This window comes from Rhipicephalus microplus, chromosome 8 (genome assembly GCF_043290135.1).
Source record: "Rhipicephalus microplus isolate Deutch F79 chromosome 8, USDA_Rmic, whole genome shotgun sequence".
In the NCBI taxonomy this organism is placed as follows: domain Eukaryota; kingdom Metazoa; phylum Arthropoda; class Arachnida; order Ixodida; family Ixodidae; genus Rhipicephalus; species Rhipicephalus microplus.
Genome location: NC_134707.1, coordinates 124118975 through 124144365, shown reverse-complemented (window position 1 = coordinate 124144365; position 25391 = coordinate 124118975). Strand labels below are relative to the sequence as shown.

General features: G+C 48.8%; 1 protein-coding gene and 1 long non-coding RNA gene across 4 annotated transcripts in view; one reads left to right on the top strand and one right to left on the bottom strand.

Annotated features, from left to right (window-relative positions):
- The window catches only part of LOC119165489 (uncharacterized), a 385136-nt gene that overhangs the window by 244789 nt on the left and 114956 nt on the right, over positions 1–25391 (top strand). For all 3 annotated transcript variants that reach the window (XM_075872576.1, XM_075872575.1, XM_075872573.1), the window contains exon 16: positions 12420–12498. In XM_075872576.1, coding sequence (XP_075728691.1) covers positions 12420–12498 — 79 coding nt within the window. The remainder of the gene's footprint in view (positions 1–12419; positions 12499–25391) is intronic.
- LOC119165899 (uncharacterized) overlaps positions 1–25391 on the bottom strand; it is a 70049-nt gene that overhangs the window by 6920 nt on the left and 37738 nt on the right. The gene's annotated exons all lie outside the window — the stretch shown is intronic.

The window sequence follows — 25391 nt, the reverse complement described above, 5'->3', positions numbered from 1 at the left end:
ATACATACATACATACATACATACTGCCACGTTCCATTTCCCAAGTTTTGTTATCGTCCCAAAACACTACACAATTCTCAGCGCAAACAGCGCTTGCTGTTTTTGAGAAGCTTCCGGACTGTAGTAGATCATTTCGATAAGATCACGCCTATTCTGTGAACTGTACAGATTATTCTGGAACCTACGCTACCGCCAGCGATAACGCTAGAACATTCGACAGCAAGAGTATAAATGCTGACGCGCTTCGCCGCTTGTGAGTACTTGATCGACGGCCGCCGCTCCGTTCGCCGCTATCAGTCCAAGACTAAGACTGCCACTGTAATCTGACTTTCCGTTTGCCGGGCACAGGTTCGCCCAAATAAACATTTAAATTCCAACACAAAGTCTCCTGTCTTCGGCCACGTCACGACCCCGTGACATCTGGCGGAGGTGCTGCTTCGTTCATGTACTGGACGCCCCCGTCAAGCTGTGAACCCAGCCCACGTCGCGGAAAAGACACCGACACAAACCAGGAGCTGCGAACAAGCCGCTGGCAGCAAGGTATACTAGCCGAGCACGGGCCTCCACAAGACAAGCTGCAGAAGACCAAGGTCATGACCTCTACTTCGGCGACACTAACAAACACAGCGTCTGAGCCCGCGATCGTCATTCATCAACCCAGGGAACCACCAATTTTACATGTGTCATCGTTCGAAGACCCGGAGTCCTGGCTACAAACATACGACCGTGTGGCCGCCCTCAACCAATGGTATCATGACGAAAAGCTCCGTCGTGTGTTCTTCTATTTGAAAACACCGCAAGGACCGGGCTCGAAAATTGGGAGTCCACGCTCCGAACGTGGGATGTTTTCTGCGGCGCATTCCTGCAAACGTTCACGAGCGTCGCTCGCAAAACGAGGGCCGCTGCTTTATTACAGACCCGGGTTCAGCTACTAAATGAAAATGTCGCCATTTTCACAGAAGAAATGACCCGCCTATTCCGTCACGCTGACCGAGACATGCCTGAGGAGAAAAAAGTTTGTTTCCTCCTGGGAGGGGTCAAACAGGAGCTCTTCGCGGGACTGATGAGGAATGCATCGAACACCGTCCAAGAATTTGTAGCCGAAGCGACCACTATCGAAAAAGCCCTGGACATGCGCATCCGACAGTATAATCGTCGCCTGACTCCTGAATGCTCTGCTGCTCAAGCCAGTGACTCCGACGACCTGCGTGAAACGATCCGAGCGATCGTGCGGGAAGAGCTGCGCAAACTGTTGCCTTCGGCGCAGCCTCAAGTGGATTCGATCGCCGACATTGTGCGAGAAGAAGTTCGGCAATCGCTTTGAATTCCCCAAGCACCGCTGCCCGAGCCGGAAGCTATGAGCTACGCTGCTGCAGTGCGTCACAACGCTCCTGCCAGTCCACGCCAAAACGCCGCCCCATCGCACTTCCTTCAATAGACGCCACCGCCGCGACCACCCCCACCGACGTCATACCGTTCGCCAGCGGCCCAGCGCAGCACGCTGAGGAAGACTGACGTCTGGCGCACCCCTGACCACCGCCCGCTCTGCTACCACTGCGGCGAGGCCGGACACACATACCGCCGTTGCCAGTAACGACAGATGGGACTGCGTGGCTTCGCCGTCAATACGCCGCCTCCACAGCCAGGAGAACGGCCATGTGACATCGCCGACTACCTGACAGGAACTCAGTGAACACAACGAAGCTTTTCGCGTTCGCCGTCGCCCAGCCGCCGCACGTCACCGCACCACCGGCAGTATTCTGGCCCAACGCGGGGCCGGTCTCCTAGCCCGTATCCGGGAAACTAAGGGCAGCAACCGGTGGAGGTTCGGTTGCTGTGCGACGAACTACCGAAGATCCTCCGACGATGACGACGCCGCGATGGAGCTTTCCGAACAGAACGCCAACCAGGCAAAGCCCTGACGGTGAAACCTCACTTACCGAAGGTGACCTGACGACGCAACATGAAAGCAGCGGAACAAGCCGACGCAGCCGTGACCCGACGCCACGCCCTAACTGTAATGCGAGACGGCGAACTAGCGACTTCGACGTTCTTATCGACGGCCACAGTGTGACCGCTCTCGTCGATACTAGAGCCGACTACTCCATCATCAGTGGGTCGTTCGCCGCAAAGTTAAAAAAAAAGTTAGGACAGCTTGGGAAAGCCCTGAAATCCGCACAGCCGGAGGTCCTCTCGTAACGCCTGCAGCAATCTGCACAGCGAGAGTCACCATTAACGACCGTAGTTATCCTACAGACTTCGTAGTCCTACAGCGTTGCTCAAGAGATGTCATTCTTGGCATGGACTTCTTATGCCTCCATGGTGCTGTCATCAACCTAAAAATATCGATAACGTTATCCACAAAAGAAGCACTACCGCCGCGCACGCCGTCAGGAAACCATGCCTTGAATGTGCTGGAAAAACAAGTCACCATTCCGCCTCGTTCAAGCGTCATTATTTCAGTCGGCGCTCTTAAATCGCCTAACTTGGGAGGCGTCGTTGAAGGCAGTCAGCATCTGTTGGTCACCCAAAATATTTGCGCCGCAAGAGGAATTGCAGAGCTGCGGGGAGGCAAAGCAACGATTATGCTCACGAATTTCAGCAATGTGTACAAACATGTGAACAAAGGAACAATGGTCGCATACATCGAAGAAATCGTTGAAGCCACCAGTGCTTTCACCCTCGCCAATTCTGCGTAACCTGCTCAGAGGAACCAAGCCTCTCCCATAGCTTTCCATGTCAATCCCAGACTTCCGAACCATAAGCAAGAACAGCTCGCGAGGATACAAAAAAGGTACTACTGGCCACGTCTTACCACCGACGTCACTCGTTATGTGAAGACATGCCGGGACTGTCAGCGACGCAAGGCACCGCCGACAAGGCCAGCGGGACTTCTGCAGCCAATTGATCCACCTTGCCGACTTTTCCAGCGGATTGGTATGGACCTACTGGGGCCGTCCCCGACGTCGGCTTTCGGAAACAAGTGGATCGTGGTAGCTACCGACTACCTCACCCGCTACGCCGAGACAAAAGCCCTTCCCAAAGGCAGTGCATCCGAGGTAGCTAAGTTCTTCGTCGAAAATATCGCCCTACGTCGCGGTGCCCCGGAGGTCCTTATCACCGACAGAGGAGCGGCATTTACTGCCGACTTAACTGAAATGATCTTGGCATACAGCCAGACCAACCACCGCCCGACGACAGCGTACCACCCACAGACCAACGGCCCCACCGAGCGGCTTAACAAGACGATCGCTGACATGCTGGCAATGTACGTCGATGTCGACCACAAGACGTGGGACGTCATTCTTTTGTACGTGACCTTCGCATACAACATGGCGGTGCAGGAGACGACGCAGATATCTCCATACAAATTGGTCTACGGAAGGAGCCCGGAAACGACTCTCGATGCCATGTTACCCAACGTCACCGACGAAGAAAACCTCGATGTGAGTGAGTACCTTCAACGCGCCGAAGAAGCCCGACAACTCGCGCGTCTCCGTATCAAGAATCAACAGACGACCGACAGCCGCCGTTACAATCTTCGACGACGCTTCGTGGAATACAAGCCCGGTGAACGTGTTTGGCTGTGGACGCCGATACGCCGACGTGTACTAAGTGAAAAGCTTCTGCGACGGTACTTCGGACCGTACAAGGTGGTGCGACGTCTCGGCCCACTTGATTACAAGGCTGTCCCCGACGGCATCACGAACTCTCAACGACACCGATCGCGACCTGAAGTCGTCCATGTAGCGCGCCTCAAGCCGTTTCATGCGCATTGACAAACTGAAACAGTGTTTTTTTGTATTATTGTTGTACCTTCATCTTTATTTGAAGCGTCGGGACGATGCCTTTTTAAGAGGGGGGCAATGCCACGTTCAGTTTACCAAGTTTTGTTATCGTCCCAAAACACAATCAGTGGCCATTTTGCCACTGATTCTCAGCGCAAACCGCGCCTGCAGTTTTCGAGAAGCTTCCGGACTGTAGTAGATGATTTCAATAAGATCACGCCTACTCTGCGAACTGTACAGATTATTCTGGAACCTACGCCACCGCCAGCGATAACGCTAGAACATTCGACGGCAAGAGTATAAATGCCGACGTGCTTCGCCGCTTGTCAGTAGTTGATCGACGGCCGACGCTCCGTTCGCCGCTATCAGTCCAAGACGGCTACTGTAATCGGACTTTCCGTTTTCCGTGCACAGGTTCGCCCAAATAAACAGTTAAATTCCAACACAAAGTCTCCTGTCTTCGGCCACGTCACGACCCCGTGACAATACATACATACATACTGAGGAGGGGCAGACCCACACCACAAGGAGCTTCGTCCCTAAAAGGCAAGTGTTTCCAACGATTTGCTAAGATGACATGGGGTGGCACCTGCCCATAGCTTTGAGTTCTACTCCTTATCGCCTCCAAGACAGATGCGCGCGTCTTCCTTTGTTTCCGAAGATAACTGCCAGGTTGCGCTTGTGTCTAGCGTGCCTCGATGCGCTCGTTCGCCTTCGCTGCATGGATCGAAACATTCTAACGCACTGTTTCCAGAATACAATTCACCGGTTTTCTCACACAAAGCATCAAATAAACGTTTTTTTTCTCCAGACGCAAGCCAATCGTCAGTCTATGACATTTGCAGTGAAACATGCAGATATTAGGCCAATTTTTTTAAGGGTGAAGCTCCTCTTAGTCTAACCTCTTCACGATCACACGCAACCGTGAGAAGAAGAGACAAGAAAGAAAAGAATACAAAAGAAATAGAAGAGCATTTCTCGTCTCATTTTCTAGATGGCGTTACTCTGCCGCTACTGTCCGAAGTGCCACTACTCTCCGAGTGGCCGCTGCGTGAGCTTTGCCTAAGCGTGTAGAGAACGAGTGCCTCCCTCAGTCTCCTCGATAGCCTCCGTACGTGGTGGATTGTTGGTGGGGCATGGAGGAAGTAGAGCGGCGGGCACGTAGAAGACGCTCGCGTTTGGTCGGTGTTGCCCGCACGCCATCTGCATTTTCGAATCTGTAGCGAGGGGACTACATCGGATGACTAGATAGGGCTATCACAAACCTGGTGGGCAAATAAGGAGTGATAAAAAAGGGAGTCATGAGATACTGCAACGATGTCGATCCAGATCTAATATTCCGATGTGACCGGTATGAAGGAGCAAGAAACTGTGTTTGTGTTGCAGAAAGTACATTCAATATTAGCAGTGTGAGGGTTTTTACCAAACAAATCAAGATATAATCCGGAAATGTGGACCTTTTGATGCAATAATGGGTGATGGTAGATTAAATGAAAGATGCACAGGCAACGTGGTGACAAAAGTGGTAGTTTCAAAAGGTGTTGAATTGCTTTAAGACTTTGTGTATGGTAAAAATAAATTATAATAAAGTGTGTAGCGCTGTATAAATAAGTTGAAGAATTATAATGAAGTGTTCGTGATGAGCGTAAGAGATTGCAGCCACGTATTGAAATTTTGAGTGCACAAGTGTTTTAAAAAGAAGTATGTTTCAGCGCAGTAGAGCTTTGCTAAAGTTACGGCGTATGTCTCCCAACGTGTGGTTACCATTGTCCGCGATGAAGTTAATATTGTCACGAACAAAACAAGACCTGCAGCCAGGAGTTCACTTGAACCAGAGGAACGAAGATGTTCTCTTCTTCTTCACGCCCAAAATTGCGTATGAGCCACAGTGGCTCGTTCATCAATAGTGGCGTTACCCCCTCTCCCAAGAAGCATCGTCTCGATGCTGTACATGAAGGCAACAAAAAGAAAAGAAAATTAGATGAAAAGTAGCATGCGAGCAAAATGAATGGCGTAAGGCGGAATAACGTAGTTGGTTGTGGGAGCAAAAGTTAAATGAGAAAAAAGAAAAATAGGAAAAATGTAAGGAAAAGACGAAACAAAAAGAAAGACGCGAAGTTATCAATGAAGTCAGTCACTCACTGGCGATTCACAGCGCGAAAAGTATGGTTTGAGACGTGAAACGTGAATGACTTGAGTTTGCGGGGTGAAATGGGAACGTCTCGAATTGTCTTGTGGGAGAACCTCGTAAGTTACGTCGCTGAGACGTCGCACAACCTTGTAAGGGCCGAAGTAGAGGCGAAGAAGCTTTTCTGAACGTCCACGCTGTCGGGTAGGGGTCCACACCCAGACTTTATCACCTGGCTTAAAAATAACTTCACGGTGGCGAAGATTGTATCGGCGCGCGTCTGTGGTTTGGTGACGTTGAATACGGTGACGAGCAAGTTGACGGGCCTCTTCTGCGCACTGCGCGAATTTGGCGGCATCCGTGTGGTATATTCCTAAGTTGTCGGGCAGGAGCATGGCGTCGAGCATCGTCGTGACGTCGTGACCGTGGACTAAGCGAAAAGGTGTGAAACCGGTACTTTCTTGAACAGCAGTGTTATACGCAAAAGTTACGTAGGGAAGTATGGTGTCCCAGTTCTTGTGATTGATGTCCACATACATTGACAGCATGTCTGCAATTGTCTTATTGAGTCGTTCAGTCAGCCCATTTGCTTGCGGGTGGTAAGCCGTTGTTTTACGATGTTCTGTGCCACTTAATCGCAAGACTTCCTGCAGCATCTCTGCGGTGAAAGCTGTCCCACGATCAGTTATGACGACAGCTGGAGCACCGTGACGTAAGACGATGCTGTTAACAAAAAATTGGGCGACATCTGCTGCGGTGGCTTTTGGAAGTGCCTTGGTTTCACAGTAGCGTGTTAAGTAGTCTGTAGCGACGACAATCCACCGGTTTCCAGACGAAGACATGGGGAATGATCCCAGCAAGCCCATACCAATCTGATGAAAAGGCGCCTTTGGTGGGCTAATTGGGTGCAGTAGTCCCGCTGGTCGTAAAGGTAGAATCTTACGTCGCTGACAGTCGCGACATGTGCGAACGTAGTGCTTAACAGTCTTCGCGAGACGTGGCCAGTAGTAGGAGCGTTGAATCCGTTTCAGCGTGCGCGTATAGCCGAGGTGTCCGGATGATGGCTCATCATGACACGCACGTAAAATATCACCACGAAGCGTAGTTGGCACAACAAGCAGATACATAGCTTGTGTAGGATGAAAGTTCTTTGTATAAAGCACTCTATCACGGAAACAAAAGGAAGATAGTGAGCGTGCAAAGCTTCGAGGAAGGTGGGAATTGCGTCCTTCCAGGTAGTCAATGAGCGGGATGAGCTCCGAGTCGTGACGCTGTTGCTCAGCTAAGCTGGTTGCTGATACGGCAGAAAGTAAATTGTCGTCGTCTTCAAGGTCAGTGTTGGCATTTTCTACCGGTGCACGTGAGAGACAGTCGGCGTCGTTGTGTTTCCGCCCAGATTTGTGGACCATGGTGACATCAAAATCTTGTAGCCGAAGGCTCCATCGTGCTAGACGACCTGAGGGATCTTTGAGATTCGCGAGCCAACAAAGGGAATGGTGGTCGCTAACTACCCTGAATGGGCGGCCATACAAGTATGGGCGGAACTTTGTTATAGCCCAGACAACAGCGAGGCATTCCTTTTCGGTTGCAGAATAGTTTTTCTCCGCTGGGGATAACGTTCTGCTCGCATAAGCGATCACGCGCTCTACGCCATTTTGCCACTGAATACCGCTCCTTGTCCAACGTTGCTGGCGTCAGTGTGTAATTCCGTGTCAGCGCTTTCGTCAAAATGACCTAGTACAGGCGGAGCCTGGAGGAGGTTTCAGAGGGTGTCGAACGCATGGCACTGATCGGGACCCCAAAAAAAACGAGACACCGTCTTTTGTAAGCTTGTTGAGGGGTTCAGCAATCTTCGAGAAGTTTTTGACAAAGCGCCTGTAATACGCACAGAGCCCCAGAAATCGGCGTAGGTCGCGCTCATTTGTGGGCACGGGAAAGGCGGCAACGGCGCGGGTTTTCTCGGGATCTGGGCGGATGCCGGCATGGCTCACAACGTGACCAAGGAACTTCAGTTCTTCATACCGAAATGGCATTTGTCGGGTTTGAGAGACAACCCCGCTGTTCTGATTGCCTGAAGAACTGCATGAAGGCGTTGGACGTGCTGTTCAAACGTGTCTGCAAAGACCACGATGTCATCAAGGTAAACAAGACATGATTGCCATTTGAGCCCCGTGAGAACCGTATCCATCATTCTTTGGAAAGTAGCTGGCGCTGAGCATAGACCGAAAGGCAACACTTTAAACTCGTACAGACCGTCGGGAGTAATAAACGCCGTCTTTTCGCGGTCGCGCTCATCCACTGCGATTTGCCAGTAGCCGCTACGTAAATCCATGGAAGAAAAATATTTGGCGTTGCGTATACGGTCCAACGAGTCATTTATCCGGGGTAGAGGATAAACGTCCTTTTTGGTGACCTTGTTCAGTTTACGGTAATCAACGCAAAAGCGCAACGTACCGTCCTTCTTCTTTACTAGCACAACTGGCGAAGCCCAGGGACTGGTCGATGGCTGAATGACGTCGTCCTGAAGCATCTGCTGGACTTGGTCACGTATAGCATCTTGCTCTTTTTGCGACACCCTATAGGCATGTTGTCGGATGGGTCTCTCAGTGGGTTCCGTGATGATACGATGATGAGCAAGTGGTGTCTGTTTAACCTTTGACGTAGTGGCAAAGCAGTCTTGAAATGAGCCGAGTATACGCAAAAGGCTTTCTCGTTGAGCCGAAGGTAGTCTTTCGTTTACGTCGAGAGTGCTCACGAAGGCCTCGTCAGAGTGGCCATTCGATGAAAATGAAGCTAACGTTGACAGACCATCGGCATCGGCAAGTTCTTCACAATATGCAATGGCAGTGTGTCTCGTTAGGTGGCGATATTCGTCGCTAAAGTTCCTGACCAGCAGGTGAGCATGCCTATTGCTAGGCTGAATGATTCCTCGGGCAACACAGATTTGTCTTGAAATAAGGAGAGACAAATTGGCCTCTGCAATTACCGCGTCAGACACGTCTTGTCCCAATTCCACTTTGACAAAGAGGCTGCTTCAAGGTGGGAGAGTCAGAGAATCGTCGGTAACACGGAGCGCTCTTTTCGGGAATTGCGTACTGTCAGTTGCAGCGCAAAAAAGATCCTCGAACGACACAAGTAATTCACGGAGGTCGATGACGGCGCCGTATTCACGAAGGAAGTCCATTCCTAGAATGACTGGCCGAGAGCACACGCGCAATACGAGGAAAGAGCCCGCAAATGTCGACGTACGTATTCGAATGCGTGCCGTGCACATACCAGTAGGCGTCACCAGATGGCCACCTGCCGTGCGCAACTGAGGTCCTTGCCATGGCGTGGTAACCTTCCTCAGTTCAGATGCCAGTGTGGCGCTCATTACGGAATAGTCGGCACCGGTGTCGACGAGGGCGTTAACAGCATGATTGTCGATGAACACGGCAATTTCGACAGAAACAATCTTTTTGCTGTCGGAGAACACTGGAAAACCGGAATCACCCTCGTCCGGTCGTTGCGTCGAAGGAGGGTCTTTTACAGTTCGCCGGGCCGCGACTTCACCCCCAGAAGTCGCCGTTCCTAGTTTCCCCTGCGGGGACTTGGTGACCGGCTACTGAAAAGAGCGGAAGACGATGAGGGCAAACTGGGTGACGTAGACTGGCGAGGCGATGGTGATCTCGACTGGTGGTGGCGAATAGTCGAAGGAGTACGTCGGCCCGTGAGATAGGCTTCAATTTCGCGGGGGCGCTCACCGTAGCGCAGGCATCGAGCATCAGGGTGGAAGCCGGGGAGACATAGTTGCTGGTATTGACAGTTGCGGTATACGTGACCCACTTCGCCACAGTGATAGCAGAGCGGACGGTTATCCGAGGTGCGCCACGTGCTTGCCTTGCTACCACTTTTTCTTGAGATAGACGGCGGATAGGTGGGTGGGCTCGAGAACCTTGAGCCGAGAGGTGGGCTCGAAGCAGTGTCGTGGAATGGCTGCATAGCATGGTACCTTGGGCGCATAGCAGTGTCTGTAGCCGGAGGCGCAGGGGATCGCAATGCCGCTGCGTATGTCAGGACTGGGGCCTCGGGAATCGGCGGTGTGATTGGGGCCAGGGTTGTGACGGCCTGCCGGACTTCTTGTCTGATTACATCCGCGAGGGCTGACACAGGTGGATGGGATCCCACTGCCTGAAGCTGTCGCAATTCGTCCCGAATGATACTTCGAATGAAGTCTGCGAGGGTCTGTCTCTCGCTGTCAGAGCCGATAGAGCACGTGGTGGCCGGGATCTGGCGTTCGTATTGTGACGACCGCTGCTCCAGCGTACGTTCCATCGTAGTTGCCTCACTGATGAACTGGGCGACTGTCGTCGGTGGATTGCGCACGAGCCCAGCGAAAAGCTGTTCTTTTACTCCGCGCATCAAATGCCGCACCTTCTTTTCCTCAGGCATGGCAGGGTCCGCGCTTGAAGAGCCGAAGCATGTCCTCGACAAACATAGATACACGTTCGTTCGGCCGTTGGTTTCTGCAGGATATGGCTTGTTCAGCCCTCTCCTTCCTCTCGGTGTTGCGATAGGCGTCACGGAGCTGTCGGCTAAACTCTTGCCATGTTGCAAAGGAGCCCTCGTGGTTCTCGTACCCCGTCTTCGCAGAATCCTCCAAGTAGAAGTAAACTAGGCGCAGCTTGCGAACATCGTCCCATTCGTTGATACTGGCCACCCGATCAAAGTGGTCTAGCCAGTCATCAACATCCTCGAAGATGTCTCCATGGAACGGCTTTGGTGTCTGCGGCACGTGAAAAACATGGGTGAGATGAGAATCATGAGCATCGCTGGTTTGGACCGCCTGGCTCGTCATCGCAGTTGCCATCTTTCTGGGTGTCTATGCCAAGGGACCAAATTCAGGGGGCAAACCACGCAGGCGGCGGCTGATTCTTGCTCTGGGAGATGTAGCTGTCTCCACGATGGCCGACACAGCCGAAGTACACGTACCCAGCACCTCCACCAGTAATGTCACGAACAAAACAAGACCTGCAGCCAGGAGTTCACTTGATGCTGATGCTGATGAACCAGAGGAACGAAGATGTTCTCTTCTTCTTCACGCCCAAAATCGCGTATGAGCCACAGTGGCTCGTTCATCAATGGTGGCAATATGAACGATCCATGGGAGACAGAAAGAAATGGTAGCGTCCTAATACCGGTGTAACCAAGCGTGTCAAGATAACTGTCACGGAGTTTTTATGTTGAGGAACCATGGTTCTACCGTTTAATGCTTGCATTTGTTAAGATTCACCTGCATAGGTAATTTATCGCAGCAATTTTTAATTTGATTTAGGCGTGTCTTATAAGCGTATATCTCGCAGAACCCATATTAACTAGCCACGCTTTGAGCAAGGTACGAGCCGTTTGAGTGTTACGTGCGAAACCGAAAATATGGTTGGCCGAACCAAGAAAGTAAACGGTGGTCCACCCTACCGGTGACGTAAATGGTAGCGGGGCCATAGCTACACCGACGCCACATCGAGAACAGGCGTTTGTATAGCGAGTGGACTATATCTTTTTTCGTGTATTGGAGATTTTTCAAAGCTCGGGTTAGCAGCGGGCGAAGTGCGACAGTCTCCTTTTGTGTGAAGGAGTCTGGTGGTAGTTGGTATTGCTGTCGTTTGCGTATGTATTGTTGCGTAACTTTGTGGCATGTGGGCCGACAAAGAGCTAGATTCCTCACTTCTAGTTTTGTGAAGTGTTGGGTTCATATTTCTCCCCTTAGTGTGTAGTTTATAGGGCGAAATATCTGAAAGAATAGTTCGACGCAGAGATGAAAAGAAGAAACGTTCAGTCTCTCAGGTTGTCGTAAGCTTATCGGTACCGTTTACGAGTGTTGCCATCATGAGCTTTTTAACAGAATACCAATGACTTATACACTTGTCATTAAGTAGTGTCAGTCAATCGTGGTTATGCTGGCACATCGATTATAGATTTACAGATCAGAATCAGGAGTATCAGTGCGTCTTACTCTATCATGCCTGAAGAGTATATGGGCATTGCACTCTCAGAGAGAGGTAGAGCAGAAATATCGCTCTGTCTTCTTACACAGAGTTATAATGCATTTCACTCTATTCTATACATTGTAAGAGTAGAACACTCTGCTAGGTAACTCAAGCGTTTTGCTCCTACGATTACCTCAGCAGTTTCTAGAGTGTATGAAGACGCAATGCCGAATACCACACCAAAACATTCCTTCTTAAAGTGTTCTTGTAGTAGTTTTAGTATTTATGTTTGACGTTTTATTTGATAGCTGTCCACCAATGGGGCATTTTATGCATTATCACATGAAAAATACTAGTTCCGAAATGACGGACGTGTATCTCAGATCGATTGAAGTGTCCTGTGGTCACTGTCATTGCTATTTAAGCTTGGCTAGTGTTGAGTTGTTTTTGCTCTAGCGTCTTTTTTTCTCTTTTGCTCTGTTCCTAGTTATCAAATGTTAAAATTTTATATTTTATTTTGCTCCATATTCATTTCAGGTCAACTTCAGAAGTTCCGAAAAAGCAGCTCTTGAACAACTTTGCCCAAACGTCACCGCTTCAGGATAAAGTAGAGAAGGTACGTGTAACTCAACAAATACCTTTGTTTAGTTCGTGGCAGTGGATACAGTTATCACAGCTTTTTCCTGTAGTCACTTTCTCGCCCCTTCTTCTGGGGAAGTTACAAATAGGCGTGCACTATGCCCTGCCTCTACGCATATTACTGTTATAGCAACTATAACGACACTTTCTGCTGGTTTGTATTGTTGCCGTCATGCGCTATATATATATATATATATATATATATATATATATATATATATATATATATATATATATCATCATCATCATCATCAGCCTGACAACGTCCACTGCAGGACAAAGGCCTCTCCCATGTTCCGCCAGTTAACCCGGTCCTGTGCTTGCTGCTGCCAATTTATACCCGCAAACTTCTTAATCTCATCTGCCCACCTAACCTTCTGTCTCCCCCTAACCCACTTCCCTTCTCTGGGAATCCAGTCAGTTACCCTTAATGACCAGCAGTTATCCTGTCTACGCGCTACATGCCCGGCCCATGTCCATTTCTTCATCTTGATTTCAGCTATGATATCCTTAACCCCCGTTTGTTCCCTAATCCACTCTGCTCTCTTCTTGTCTCTTAAGGTTACACCTACCATTTTCCTTTCCATTGCTCGCTGCGTCGTCCTCAATTTAAGCTGAACCCTCTTTGTAAGTCTCCAGGTTTCTGCTCCGTAGCTAAGTACCGGCAAGATACAGCTGTTATATACCTTCCTCTTGAGGGATAGTGGCAATCTACCTGTCATAATTTGAGAGTGCTTGCCCAATGTGCTCCACCCCATTCTTATTCTTCTAGTTACTTCAATCTCGTGGTTCGGGTCTGCGGTTAATACCTGCCCTAAGTAGACATAGTCTTTTACAACTTCAAGTGCACTATTACCTATCTCGAAGCGCTGCTCCTTGCCGAGGTTGTTGTACATTACTTTCGTTTTCTGCAGATTAATTTTAAGACCCACCTTTCTGCTCTCCTTGTCTAACTCCGTAATCATGAGTTGCAATTCGTCCCCCAAGTTACTCAGCAATGCAATGTCATCGGCGAAGCGCAGGTTACTAAGGTATTCTCCATTGACTCTTATCCCTAACTGCTCCCATTCTAGGCTTCTGAAAACCTCCTGTAAGCACGTGGTAAATAGCATTGGGGAAATCGTGTCCCCCTGCCTTAAACCCTTCTTGATAGGTATTCTGTTGCTTTCTTTATGAAGCACTATGGTAGCAGTTGATCCCCTGTAGATTTCTTCCAGAATGTTTATATATACTTCTTCTACGCCCTGATTCCGCAGTGTTTGCTTGACGGCTGATATTTCTACTGAATCAAACGCCTTCTCGTAATCTATGAAGGCTATGTATAGTGGTTGGTTATACTGTGAGCATTTCTTTATTACCTGATTGATAGTATGGATGTGGTCAATTGTTGAGTAGCCTGTTCGAAATCCGGCTTGTTCCTTTGGTTGATTGAATTCTAATGTTTTCTTTACTCTGTTAGCAATTACCTTTGTAAATAGCTTGTATACTACAGAGAGCAAGCTTATCGGCCTGTAATTCTTCAAGTCCTTGTCATCTCCTTTCTTATGTATTAAGATGATGTTAGCGTTCTTCCAGGACTCTGGTACTCTTCCCGTCAGGAGACACCTCGTAAACAGGGTGGCTAGTTTTTCTAACACAATCTGTCCTCCATCTTTCAGCAAATCTGATGTTACCTGATCCTCACCAGCAGCTTTGCCCCTTTGCATGCCCTCCAAAGCTTTTCTGACTTCTTCTATCAAAACTGGTGGGGTGTAATCTGGGTTACTGCTAGTTCTTATAGTATTAAGGTCGTGGTTGTCTCGGCTACTGTACAGATCTCTGTAAAACTCCTCCGCTATTTTAACTATCCTATCCATATTGGTAGTTATTTTGCCTTCTTTGTCCCTTAGTGCATACAGGGACAAAGAAGGCAAAATATATAAATATATATATATAAATATATAAATATATATATATATATAATGAGATCTAACAGACAGTAATGCCAAGGAATGTACAGGGGAAGTTATTAGAACCAATAGATTGTAAATAAGAAGAAAGAAAAGTGGATGAAAAAATAACCAGCCATGAGCAGGAATCGAACCTACGACCTTCGAATAACGCGTTCGATGCGGAACCACTGAGCTACCACAGCGGCCTTCCCTCCGTCCACTTTTTTGGGTTTATATATGTATTTAGATGTAGGAGTGACAGTCAGCGCCATCTATAAGCCAAGCGACGAGTGTGAACCACTCTTTTATGCGCATGTTTGGCGTCACGTAGCACGTTAACTTATTACGAGAGGGCAGCTGATTAATAGTCTCTCGTATACAACCTAATGACACCAAGTCTGCCAGTACGAGACCCTCGTTAAATGAAATAAGGGAAAGAAGTGTATACCTAAGGGCTCGTTTTCGGCGTTTTCCGTGTTTCCATGGAAGGAAGGCCGCTGTAGTAGCTCAGTGGTTCAGCATCGAACGCGTTATTCGAAGGTCGTAGGTTCGATTCCTGCTCATGGCTGGTTATTTTTTCATCCACTTTTCTTTCTTCTTATTTACTTTCCATTGGTTCTAATACCTTCCCCTGTACATTCATTGGCATTACAGCGGCCTTCCTTCCATGGAAACACGGAAAACGCCAAAAACGAGCCCTTATGTATACACTTTTTTCCCTTATTTCATTTAACGAGGGTCTCGTACTGGCAGACTTGGTGTCATTAGGTTGTATACGAGGGACTATTAATCAGCTGCCCGCTCGTGATAAGTTCACGCGCTACGTGACGCAAAACACGCGCATAAAAGAGTGGTTCACGCTCGTCGCTTGGTTTATAGATGGCGCTGACTGTCACTCCTACACCTAAATACATATATAAACCCAAAAAAGTGGATGGAGGGAAGGCCGCTGTGGTAGCTCAGTGGTTAGAGCATCAAACGTGTTATTCGAAGGTCGTAGGTTCGATTCCTGCTCATGGCTGGTTATTTTTTCATCCACTGTTCTTTCTTCTTGGTTACATTCCATTGGTTCTAATAACTTCCCCTGTACATTTCTTGACATTACTGTCTGTTAGATCTCAATAATATTGTGTTAAAACACGAAAAAACTAGTCCTTAGGTATACACTTCTTTCCCTTATATATATATATATATATATATATATATATATACACCACTCCACCGCGGTAGTCTAGTGGCTAAGGTACTCGGCTGCTGACCCGCAGGGCGCGGGTTCGAATCCCGGCTGCGGCGGCTGCATTTCTGGTGGAGGCGGAAATGTTGTAGGCCCGTGTGCTCAGGTTTGGGTGCACGTTAAAGAACCCCAGGGGGTCTAAATTTCCGGAGCCCTCCACTACGGCGTCTCTCATAATCATATAGTGGTTTTGGGACGTTAAACCCCACTTATCAATCAATCAATTATATATATATATATATATTGTAAGGCAACGTTTAGGCTACAAGACACTTATTGTTACTTGCCGAGCCTCTGCTTCACAACACAGATAAGACTGATGATAATTATTATGTACATATAAGATGACGCGTATGAATAATGCTCACACTTATTTTCCCCCCATGCGTAAGCGGCCAGCCTGTACGCGTATTACACGGAAACGGAACGATGAACGAATGGCTTCAGACGCGATACGTGGACAATCTCCGAACCACGACAGCGATGATCTGAAGAAAGGTCCGTGGGAGTGATACAATAGTTCACTGGGGACGTTTGTTCATTGATTGTATATGGTCCAATGAAGCGTGACTGAAACTTGTCACACAATCCTGGAGTACGCTTGGGCGTCCAAAGCAACACTTCATCCCCCGGACTGAAGGAGACGTCGCGATGAGAGCTGTCGTAGCGTTGCTTGCGATCTTGCTGATTGGCTTCTGTATTAAGGCGAGCCCGTTGCCGACATTCTTGGAGCCTTGTGATGAACTGCTCGGATACGGTTGCCGAGGCGTCGGTTGGCACATTTAGGAAAGAGACGTCGATGGTAAATGTCGGTGAACGGCCATTCACGAGGTAGAAAGGCGAGTAGCCAGTACTTCTTTGAACAGTGGTGTTATAGACAAGCGTCACAAATGGCAAAATCGTATCCCAGTTGTCGTGATTTGGTGCGATGTACATCTACAGCATGTCTGTTAGTGTCCGATGAAATCTCTCTGTCAGCCCATTAGTTTGGGGACGGTAGGCTGACGTCGTCTTATGTACTGTGCCACATGTTGTGAGCAGGGTTTTGATTATGGTAGACAGTAATGTCTTGCCGCGACCACTCATGAGGACGCGAGGTACACCGTGACGCAATACATTAGCGTTGAGAAAGAAGTCGGCGACGTCTGAAGCAGAACTTGTGCGTAGTGCAGCAGTCTCTGCGTACCGTGTCAGGTGGTCGACAGCAGTCACAATCCAACGATTACCTGCTGGCATGATGAGGAGAGGTCCGAGTAGGTCTATGCCAACGATGGCAAATGGAGTCTCGGGACACAGGATAGGTTGGAAAAGGCCAGCAGGAGACGAAGTTGGTCGCTTCAGCCGTTGACACAGATGGCAAGATGCAACGTACTTGGCCACAAAGGTAGAGATGCCCGGCCAGAAGAAACGGTTTCTGATGCGGCTTTGTGTTTTGTGAAATCCCAAGTGTCCTGCGCATGGGTCGTCGTGAAAGGCTTCGAGGACTTGATGACGTATAGAACGCAAAAGTACTGGAACCCAGCGGTGTCCATCAGTAGTGTGAACGTAACGATGGAGCACATTTTTATCGAACTTAAATTGCCGTAGTTGTCGGCGCAATCTAGCATTAGGAGTAGGTGATATGCCATTTAAGCGTTGGATATTGCGATTGCCATATGGATCATCACGCTGGCGGGTGGCGAACTCGGTGTGGCGATTTGAAGCCGGCGTGTCGATAGCCCCAAGGTGTGACAATGTGAGGGGTGACGCAGTGCCTTGCCCACCAGACGAGCAATAAGCTGACATACTGAATGACGAAAGTGGAAGGCGGCAGCGAGAGAGAGCATCTGCATCTTGGTGTATTTTGCCAGACTTATAGATGACGTCAAAATTGTACTCTTGTAGGCGGAGCACCCAATGACCAAGGCGACTAGACAAGTTTCTCAGTGTCGAGAGCCAGCACAAGGCATGGTAGTCTGTAATAACCGTGAAGTTGCGTCCGTAAAGATATGGTCAAAAGTTTTGTATGGCCCAAACGACAGCAAGGCACTCCTGCTCAGTTATGAAGTAGTTCCGTTCAGCAGCCGTAAGAGCACGACTAGCATACGCTATAACTCTTTCCCGTGAAGTGGCATCCCGCTGTAGAGAAATTGAACCAATGCCATGGCCGCTCGCGTCGGTGTGCAGACATGTAGGTGCGTTCTCATCGAAACGACACAGAACAGGGTCGGACGTTAAAGCATTGTTGAGGGCTTGAAAGGCACGCTTGCAGTTGTCGTTCCAAGCGAAAGTTGATCCGGATGTCAGCAGCTTGTGCAGTGGCAACGCGATTGCAGCAAAATGACTAATGAAGCGGTGGAAGTAGGATGCCAGGCCCAGGAATCTTCGTAGGTGTTTCTGATTTTATGGCCGAGGGAAGCGTATCACGGCAGGAAGCTTGTCAGGATCCGGACGAATGCCATCTTTGCTGACAAGGTGGCCCAAAACCTTGATGTTCTTGTTGGCAAAATGGCAATTTTTGTGTTTAGCTGAAGTCCAGCACTAAAAATACATGTGAAAACTCCGTCCAAACGATCAAGATGCTGACGAAAAAAAGAGGAGAAAATGATGGTGTCACCTACATAACAGAGAGATGTTTTCCAAATTAGGCCACGTAGAACTGTGTCCATCATGCGTTCAAACGTGGCAGGAGCGTTACACAAACCGAATGGAATGACGTTGAATTCGTACAGCCCGTCTGGTATTGCAAAGGCAGTTTTTCTTTGTCCGTTTCGTGCACAGGTATTTGCCAATAACCAGACCGTAAATCGAGGCGGGAGAAAAATGCAGCGCCTTGCAGAGAATCAAGTGCGCCGTCGATTCGTGGCGTCGGGTAGACGTCCTTGTGCGTGATCTTACTAAGTGCTCGATAATCGACGCAGAATCGCACGGAACCATCCTTCTTTCGGACTAGCACTACAGGTGATTAATACGAGCTGGACGAAGGCCGACTGACATCTCATTTGAGCATATCAGCAACTTTGTCCTCGATGATTTTCCGCTTTGCGGACGACACTCGATATGGGCGGCGGCGTACGATTGTATTGCCTTCTGTTTCAAATCGATGCACGGCAACAGAAGTGTGACCCAGAAGCTTAGAAGATACATCAAATAAAGCGCTGTGTTTTTGAAGCATGCCCAAAAGTTCTTGATTTAGCGCTGACGTGAGATCGAGATTTATTGTGGCTGGTAAAGCAGCTGTTGTAGCATGGTCATCAGTACTCGTAGAGAAAGATGGCGAGTCTTCGTGAAGGGGCACCAGAGAAAGTGGTTCGGTATCTGTGAAGCAAAGCACGCTGGTGCCCTGGGGCATTGAAACAGGCAATAAAGTGGAGTTAACTGCCGTAACTAATGCTCTGCCATCACGAAAACGCACCAGGCTAGGAGCGATGGTAAGTCCACCAGAGATGTAGCGTTCACACGGTGCTAGGAACACATCACCAGAACCGATCTTATCTAATGTCAGGGTTCGAATATGCTCGTAACCCGGAGGAATAAAACAATCATCAGCGGTGACAAAACGCTGGCTATGGGCATAGTTATCAGACGAAAGCGTAGTATCTGACATGCGAATGACCCTCTGATGGCAAGGTATCATGGCTGAAGCTCAAAAGAGAGCGTCCCACCCTAAAATGAGCGCGTTGGTACACACTGACAGAACGAGGAACTGTATATGGTGAAGGTTGCCCTCAATAAAAACTCGTGCTGTGCAAACACCAGAAGGCTGAACAAAAACCGCATTAGCACAGCGAAGGGCAGGGCCATCATACGGTGTCTTCACTTTGCGCAAGCGGGAACATAAGTCCACACTAATAACTGAGAACGATGCACCTGTGTCCACCAAGGCTTCAGTCCATATACCCTCAACACACACTGAAAGAACATTTGAGGGGCGTTCCGGAAAAGTTCAATGCAGTCCGCAAAATGCAGCTTTCCCTCCTGAAGCTGCACTGCTTAGTTTTCCGGGCGATGATCAGACGCCGTGGTAACCGGACGAAGTGGTGACGAGAAACGGCGCATAGATGACGGGGAGTGACGGCGTGAGGAGCGGAAGGTACTGGCTGCATCGAAGTACTGTGGAGAGGGTGAAGGGTGTTGGTACAGTTGGTATGGGTGGCGATGTTGTGGAGCAGGGGCAAACTCATCCCTCTTGAAGTCACCATAGCCACGCCTTTCGTCTTGTTGACGTCGACGACAGAACCGTGAGACGTGGCCGCGTATTCCGCAATAATAGCAAATTGGTCTAGATGGACGCCAGGCTTGAAAAGAAAGAGACGTTGCTCTTGGGGCGAGGAAATTCAGTGAAGGCTGCATAGTTGACCCATACTGCGTTGATAGCTGAGGAGGTGACGCTGCAACCACCTGAGCGTACGTCGGTTTTGGCGTGGTATGCGAGCTCGGGACTTGCTCACACGTCATGGACGCTAGTTCCTCCCTGACAATGTTGCGGAGGCTGCCTGCAGAAGGTATCATGCGGATGACGAGGTGGCCTGGAGTTGGAGCTCCTCGCGGATCATGGACCGTATCGGCGCACGGAGCTCACCGTCATGCGTTGGCCTGATATCTGCTGTTTCAGATTGTAAACGTATCAGTTGAAGGTCATCGAGTCGCTGACATGTACTGATGATATCGGCGACCGTGGTCGGGTTCTTTGCCGCCAGAGCGTTAAATGCGACGGCGCCTATGCCCTTGAGCAAGTGGCGAACGCGGTCATGCTCCGCCATCGAGCTGTCGACGCAACGGCATAGGGTGAGGACACCTGCAATGTACGAAGTATAGGACTCGCCGGAGTGCTGGACACGTTCAGCAAGCTTCCGTTTGGCTATGTCTGCATGGACAGAAGGGTTGGCAAATATCTGACGGAGCTGCTGCTTAAAGGTATGCCAGTCCAGGAAATCCAGTTGATGGTTGAGAAACCATGTCTTAGCGACCCCCGTCAGATAGAACGGTACGCGGGACAGCTTCACAGAATCATGCCAATGGTTAAGCGCACTCACACGGTCGTACTCATCCAACCAGTCTTCAGCGGCTTCACCGCGAAGGCCGGCGAAGATCGGTGGATCTTTTTGAGGGGCGGTGACAATTTTTAAGGCGTGGTGGATGGAGCCGTGTTGTTGTGCTCGCCTTGCGACATGACCGTGGGCTGACTGCGCAGACGGCGACCCGACCGGAGCTCCAGGGATGGTTGGTAGTCAAAGATAACAAAAAAGCGCTGCACAGAGAGGACCAGGGGACCGGAAAGCACTCTCCACCACTTGTAAGGCAACGTTTTGGCTACAAGACACTTCTTTTTACTTGCCGAGCCTCTGCCCTACAACACAGGTCAGACTGATTATGATGAGTATGTACATATAAGATGACGCGTATGATTGATTGATTGATTGATTTGTGGGGTTTAACGCCCCAAAACCACCATATGATTATGAGAGACGCCGTAGTGGAGGGCTCCGGAAATTTTGACCACCTGGGGTTCTTTAACGTGCACCCAAATCTCAGTACACGGGCCCACAACATTTCCGCCTCCATCTGAAATGCAGCCGCCACAGCCGGGATTTGATCCCGCGACCTGCGGGTCAGCAGCCGAGTACCTTAGCCAGTAGACCACCGTGGCGGGGCATGACGTGTATTAATAATGCTCAGAATATATATATATATATATATATATATATATATATATATATATATATTTAGTGCCCCACGTATCTTTAGCCACTGTTTAAAAAATATGCCGACGCGTGCATTGATCGATTGATTGATATGTGGGGTTTAACGACCCAAAACCGCAATATGATTATGAGAGACACCGTAGTGGAGGGCTCCGAAAATTTGGACCACCTGGAGTTCTTCGCCGTGCACCCAAATCGCCGACGCGTGCAGTTACCACGCGACCAAATGCATGTTGATGACCGTGGTTTGGAGTTACCCAGAGTACTTTTGTGTTCTATATTTTTGTTTATTATATCTATTTAATTACCTAACTTTTGAAGCAACGAAGATGGATAAAAATTTCAATGAGGTGGTTGTAGATGTCTTTGCAAAACGTTGGATTAGAGAGAGAGAAATAAATAAAAGGAAGAGACAGGGAGGTTAACCTAGACGAACTGGTTTGCTACGCTGTACGGGGGTGGGGAAAAGGTTTGGAGAGAGGATAGATATAGAGAGATATAAAATAAATTAAAAAAACCACATCCGCACACATTCAGGGAGTTCCGATCACAGTCGTTTGGACAGGCCGATTGAACGCAAGAAGCGCAGGAGCGCCTTGACAGCCTTCTTCTGCGACATAAAGTCCTCTCGGCAGCGCAGGAGTCTTTCTTCCGAAAAAGGCTGGTGTCCAGTTCATCTAGTGCATTGCAAAGTGACTGTCTCAGCGAGAAGTATTGTGGGCATTCACACAGATTGTGCCAAGTTGTTTCATCACTGCCACAATGGTCGCATGCAGCAGTGTCAGCCATTCCTATGCGGAACGCGTACGCATTGGTAAATGCGATGCCCAACCACAATCTGCACAGCATAGTAGCGTCTCGTCGGCGTAATTCCGGAGGAATTCGAAGACTGAGAGTCGGGTCTAAAGTTCCTAACCGTGCATGGATGAGATGTGACTCGTTCCATTTTGCGTGGTGTGCTTGCGATCAAGCATGCGGAGTTTCCGTGCAGCGTCAGTTGTGGAAAGCGGAATTGACATTTCATCGCTTTCAGTATGGGTAGAACGGGCAGCTCGATCGGCCCGTTCATTGCCAATTATTCCACAATGATTTGTAAACCATTGAAAGGCTATTTCATGTTCTTTCTCAATGAGTTGGAGAGTCTTTTCTGCAATCTCAAATACCAGCTGTTCGTACGGGCCGTGGCGTAAAGGTGATAGAAGGGATTGCAGTGCCACCTTTGAGTCACTGAAAATTGTCCATTTTTGTGGCTGTTGATCGCTGATGAATTGCAATGCAGCACGAAGAGCTGTGAGCTCTGCTCCCGTTGATGTCATAAAATGGGAGGTCTTGAATTTTATTGTCGCATCTTTTATCGGTATAACAAATGATGCCATGGAACTCTTCTGTAAAACAGAGCCGATGGTGTATACGTGTATACAGCCTTGATACATCTCGTATAACAAGAACATAGCAAGCTGTCTAAGAGCAGGTGATGACATATCTGCTTTCTTCTGGATGTCAGGTATAGTTAGCCTGATGTTAGCCTGAGTCAAGCACCAGGGAGAAGTTGAAGGCCTGGCGGCAGGTGTGAAGCATGTTGGCAAAGAATCGCGATATGTGGTGACCGTTTCGCAAAATGACGAACGTGGTCTGTCTGCTGGTAAAGAGGCTAGGTGGTGGCAGTGTGTCCGAGCAATATGCCTTATATGTGTCCTGAGTGCCACAACGTCGATATGTGTCGTGATGAGGTGGCCACCGGCGATAGCTATAGTAGCCATTGTCGACGCACTACGAGGCAAGCCGAGGCAAATCCGGAGTGCCTGGGGCTGAACACTCTGTAGCGTTCGAAGGCTTGTTTTGCTTGCATTGGTCAATGCCGGTAAACTGTACCGTAGAAAACCGAGAAAAAGTACTCTGTACAGCTGTAGCATTGCACTGGGACACATTCCCCAAGTCTTCCCTGCAAAAAACTTCAGTATATTACAGATGTCCATTAACCGTTTCTTCATGCACGGAACGTGATCGCTCTATGATAAATTCCAGTCAATTATGACGCCCAAAAACTTGTGCGATCGAACGTATGGTACAGTTTGACCATTGATGCTTGTAGTGTACTTATCCATAGGCTTTCGTGTAAAAGCTACGAGGGCGCATTTCTCGGAAGAAATTTCCAAGCCTCGATTTCGTAGGTAGCGTAATGTTTCAGTGGCAGCTTTTTGAATTCTCCCTCGTAACTGCATGCGTATTACAGCCGATGCCCAAACGCAGATATCATCTGCGTACATTGATAGCCTGACCGTGCTTGGCAGATTCTCAGTGAGAGCAATTAACGTAAGATTGAACAGCACAGGGCTGAGTACGCCACCCTGGGGGATGCCACGGTGGCTGTAATGTGGAGAGGTTGGATCGTCTTCAGTGCTGACAAAGAAGGATCGCATTGACAAATAAGTACGTATTCAGCGATACATCCGACCACCTACTGTTACATTTTCGAGAGCGGTGAGAAAAGCTTCATGCGTAACGTTGTCATATGCCCTTTTAACGTCTAGGAACACAGATGCGCAGACACGCTTACGGCCTTTCTCGTGTTGGACGTAAGTGACCAGGTCGACTACGTTGTCAATCGATGCTCGACCACGCCGAAATCCTACCATGGCATCTGGGTAGATGTTGTTACACTCCAAGAACCACTCCAGGCGTCCCAGAATCATCCTATCCATAACTTTGCCTACACAACTGGCCAATGCGATCGGACGATAAGATGAGAGCTCCAACGGTGACTTGCCTGATTTCAGAAGTGGAACTAGGCGACTTGTCTTCCAGTTTGTCAAGAGCGTTCCTTCTGCCAGGATTTGTTGTACAACTCCAAAAGGAGGATTCTAGCGCGTTCACCTAGATGACACAAGGCCCTATAAGAAATTCTATCGGGCCCTGGTGCCGACGTGCGTCCACACAAAGCTGGCGCTGCTCTGAGCTCTACGATTGAAAAAGGCATATCCATGCGGTAATCCAGTGTTTGTGGACAGTTAGTCGAGGGCAATAGGCTATTGGGCCCTGCGAGTGGCCCAGATACTCTGGCACAGAAGTCTTCTGCCACGTCAATGCCGCGTTTCTGTTCAGAAAGTGCGAAAGCCCTGAATGGTGACCACTGAGTGGGTTTTGTGCGGAGACCTCGTACCATCTTCCACAATTGAGATAAAGGTTTTCGTGGGTCAAGTAACTGACGAAAAACAGTACAACGTTGTGACTCGAGTTTAATTATCCGGCGCTGAATCTTCTTTTGTATACGTCGAGCAATCCGTAAGTCTTCTATTGCCTCCGTGCGTCGGTATCTTCGTTCAGCACGCCGTCAGATTGCTCGAAGTCGTTCTACCTCGATGTCATATTCCGTTACTTTGAGAGAGCACGTAAGGGTACACGTAGTATCGTGTATTGTGCTTTTAATTATCTCCTCTATGTCGAGGTATATGTTTGCTCCACATTGCTCTTCTATGCGAGACTGGAATTTCAACCAGTGTACTCTTTGAACACTATCGCGTATCTTAGCATAGGACGATCCTTCGATTTGGACGTAAGTGGGAATGTGGTCACTTTCATGCGTTTCTATGTCTGGAAACCACTCAGCATGCCTGACGAGGCCTCGTGAGAAAAAGGCCAGGTCAAGGCAGCTGCTATACCTTGAACCACGTAGGAACGTTGAACTGCTATCATTTAGCAAGAAAAGTTGGTTGTCGGAGGCGAAGGACACCAACTTTCTCCCTTTAACGTTGGTCTTCGAACTTGCCCAGATTGTATGATGGGCGTTGAAGTCGCAAATTAAAATGCATGGGTGAGAAGTTGCTGACAGGATACCTTGTAGTCTTGTATGGTCAAAACGGCTTGGTGGAGAGAGGTAGGCACCCACAACCGTGATGGGGAGTCTGCTTTTCACTGTTATTCTTATATATTGATTGTCGTCATGGGGTGATACCGGATGATGGATGTAGGTGAGGTCGCGGCGAATAAACATCAGAACTTTGTTATTGTCCACAGTTGTAGA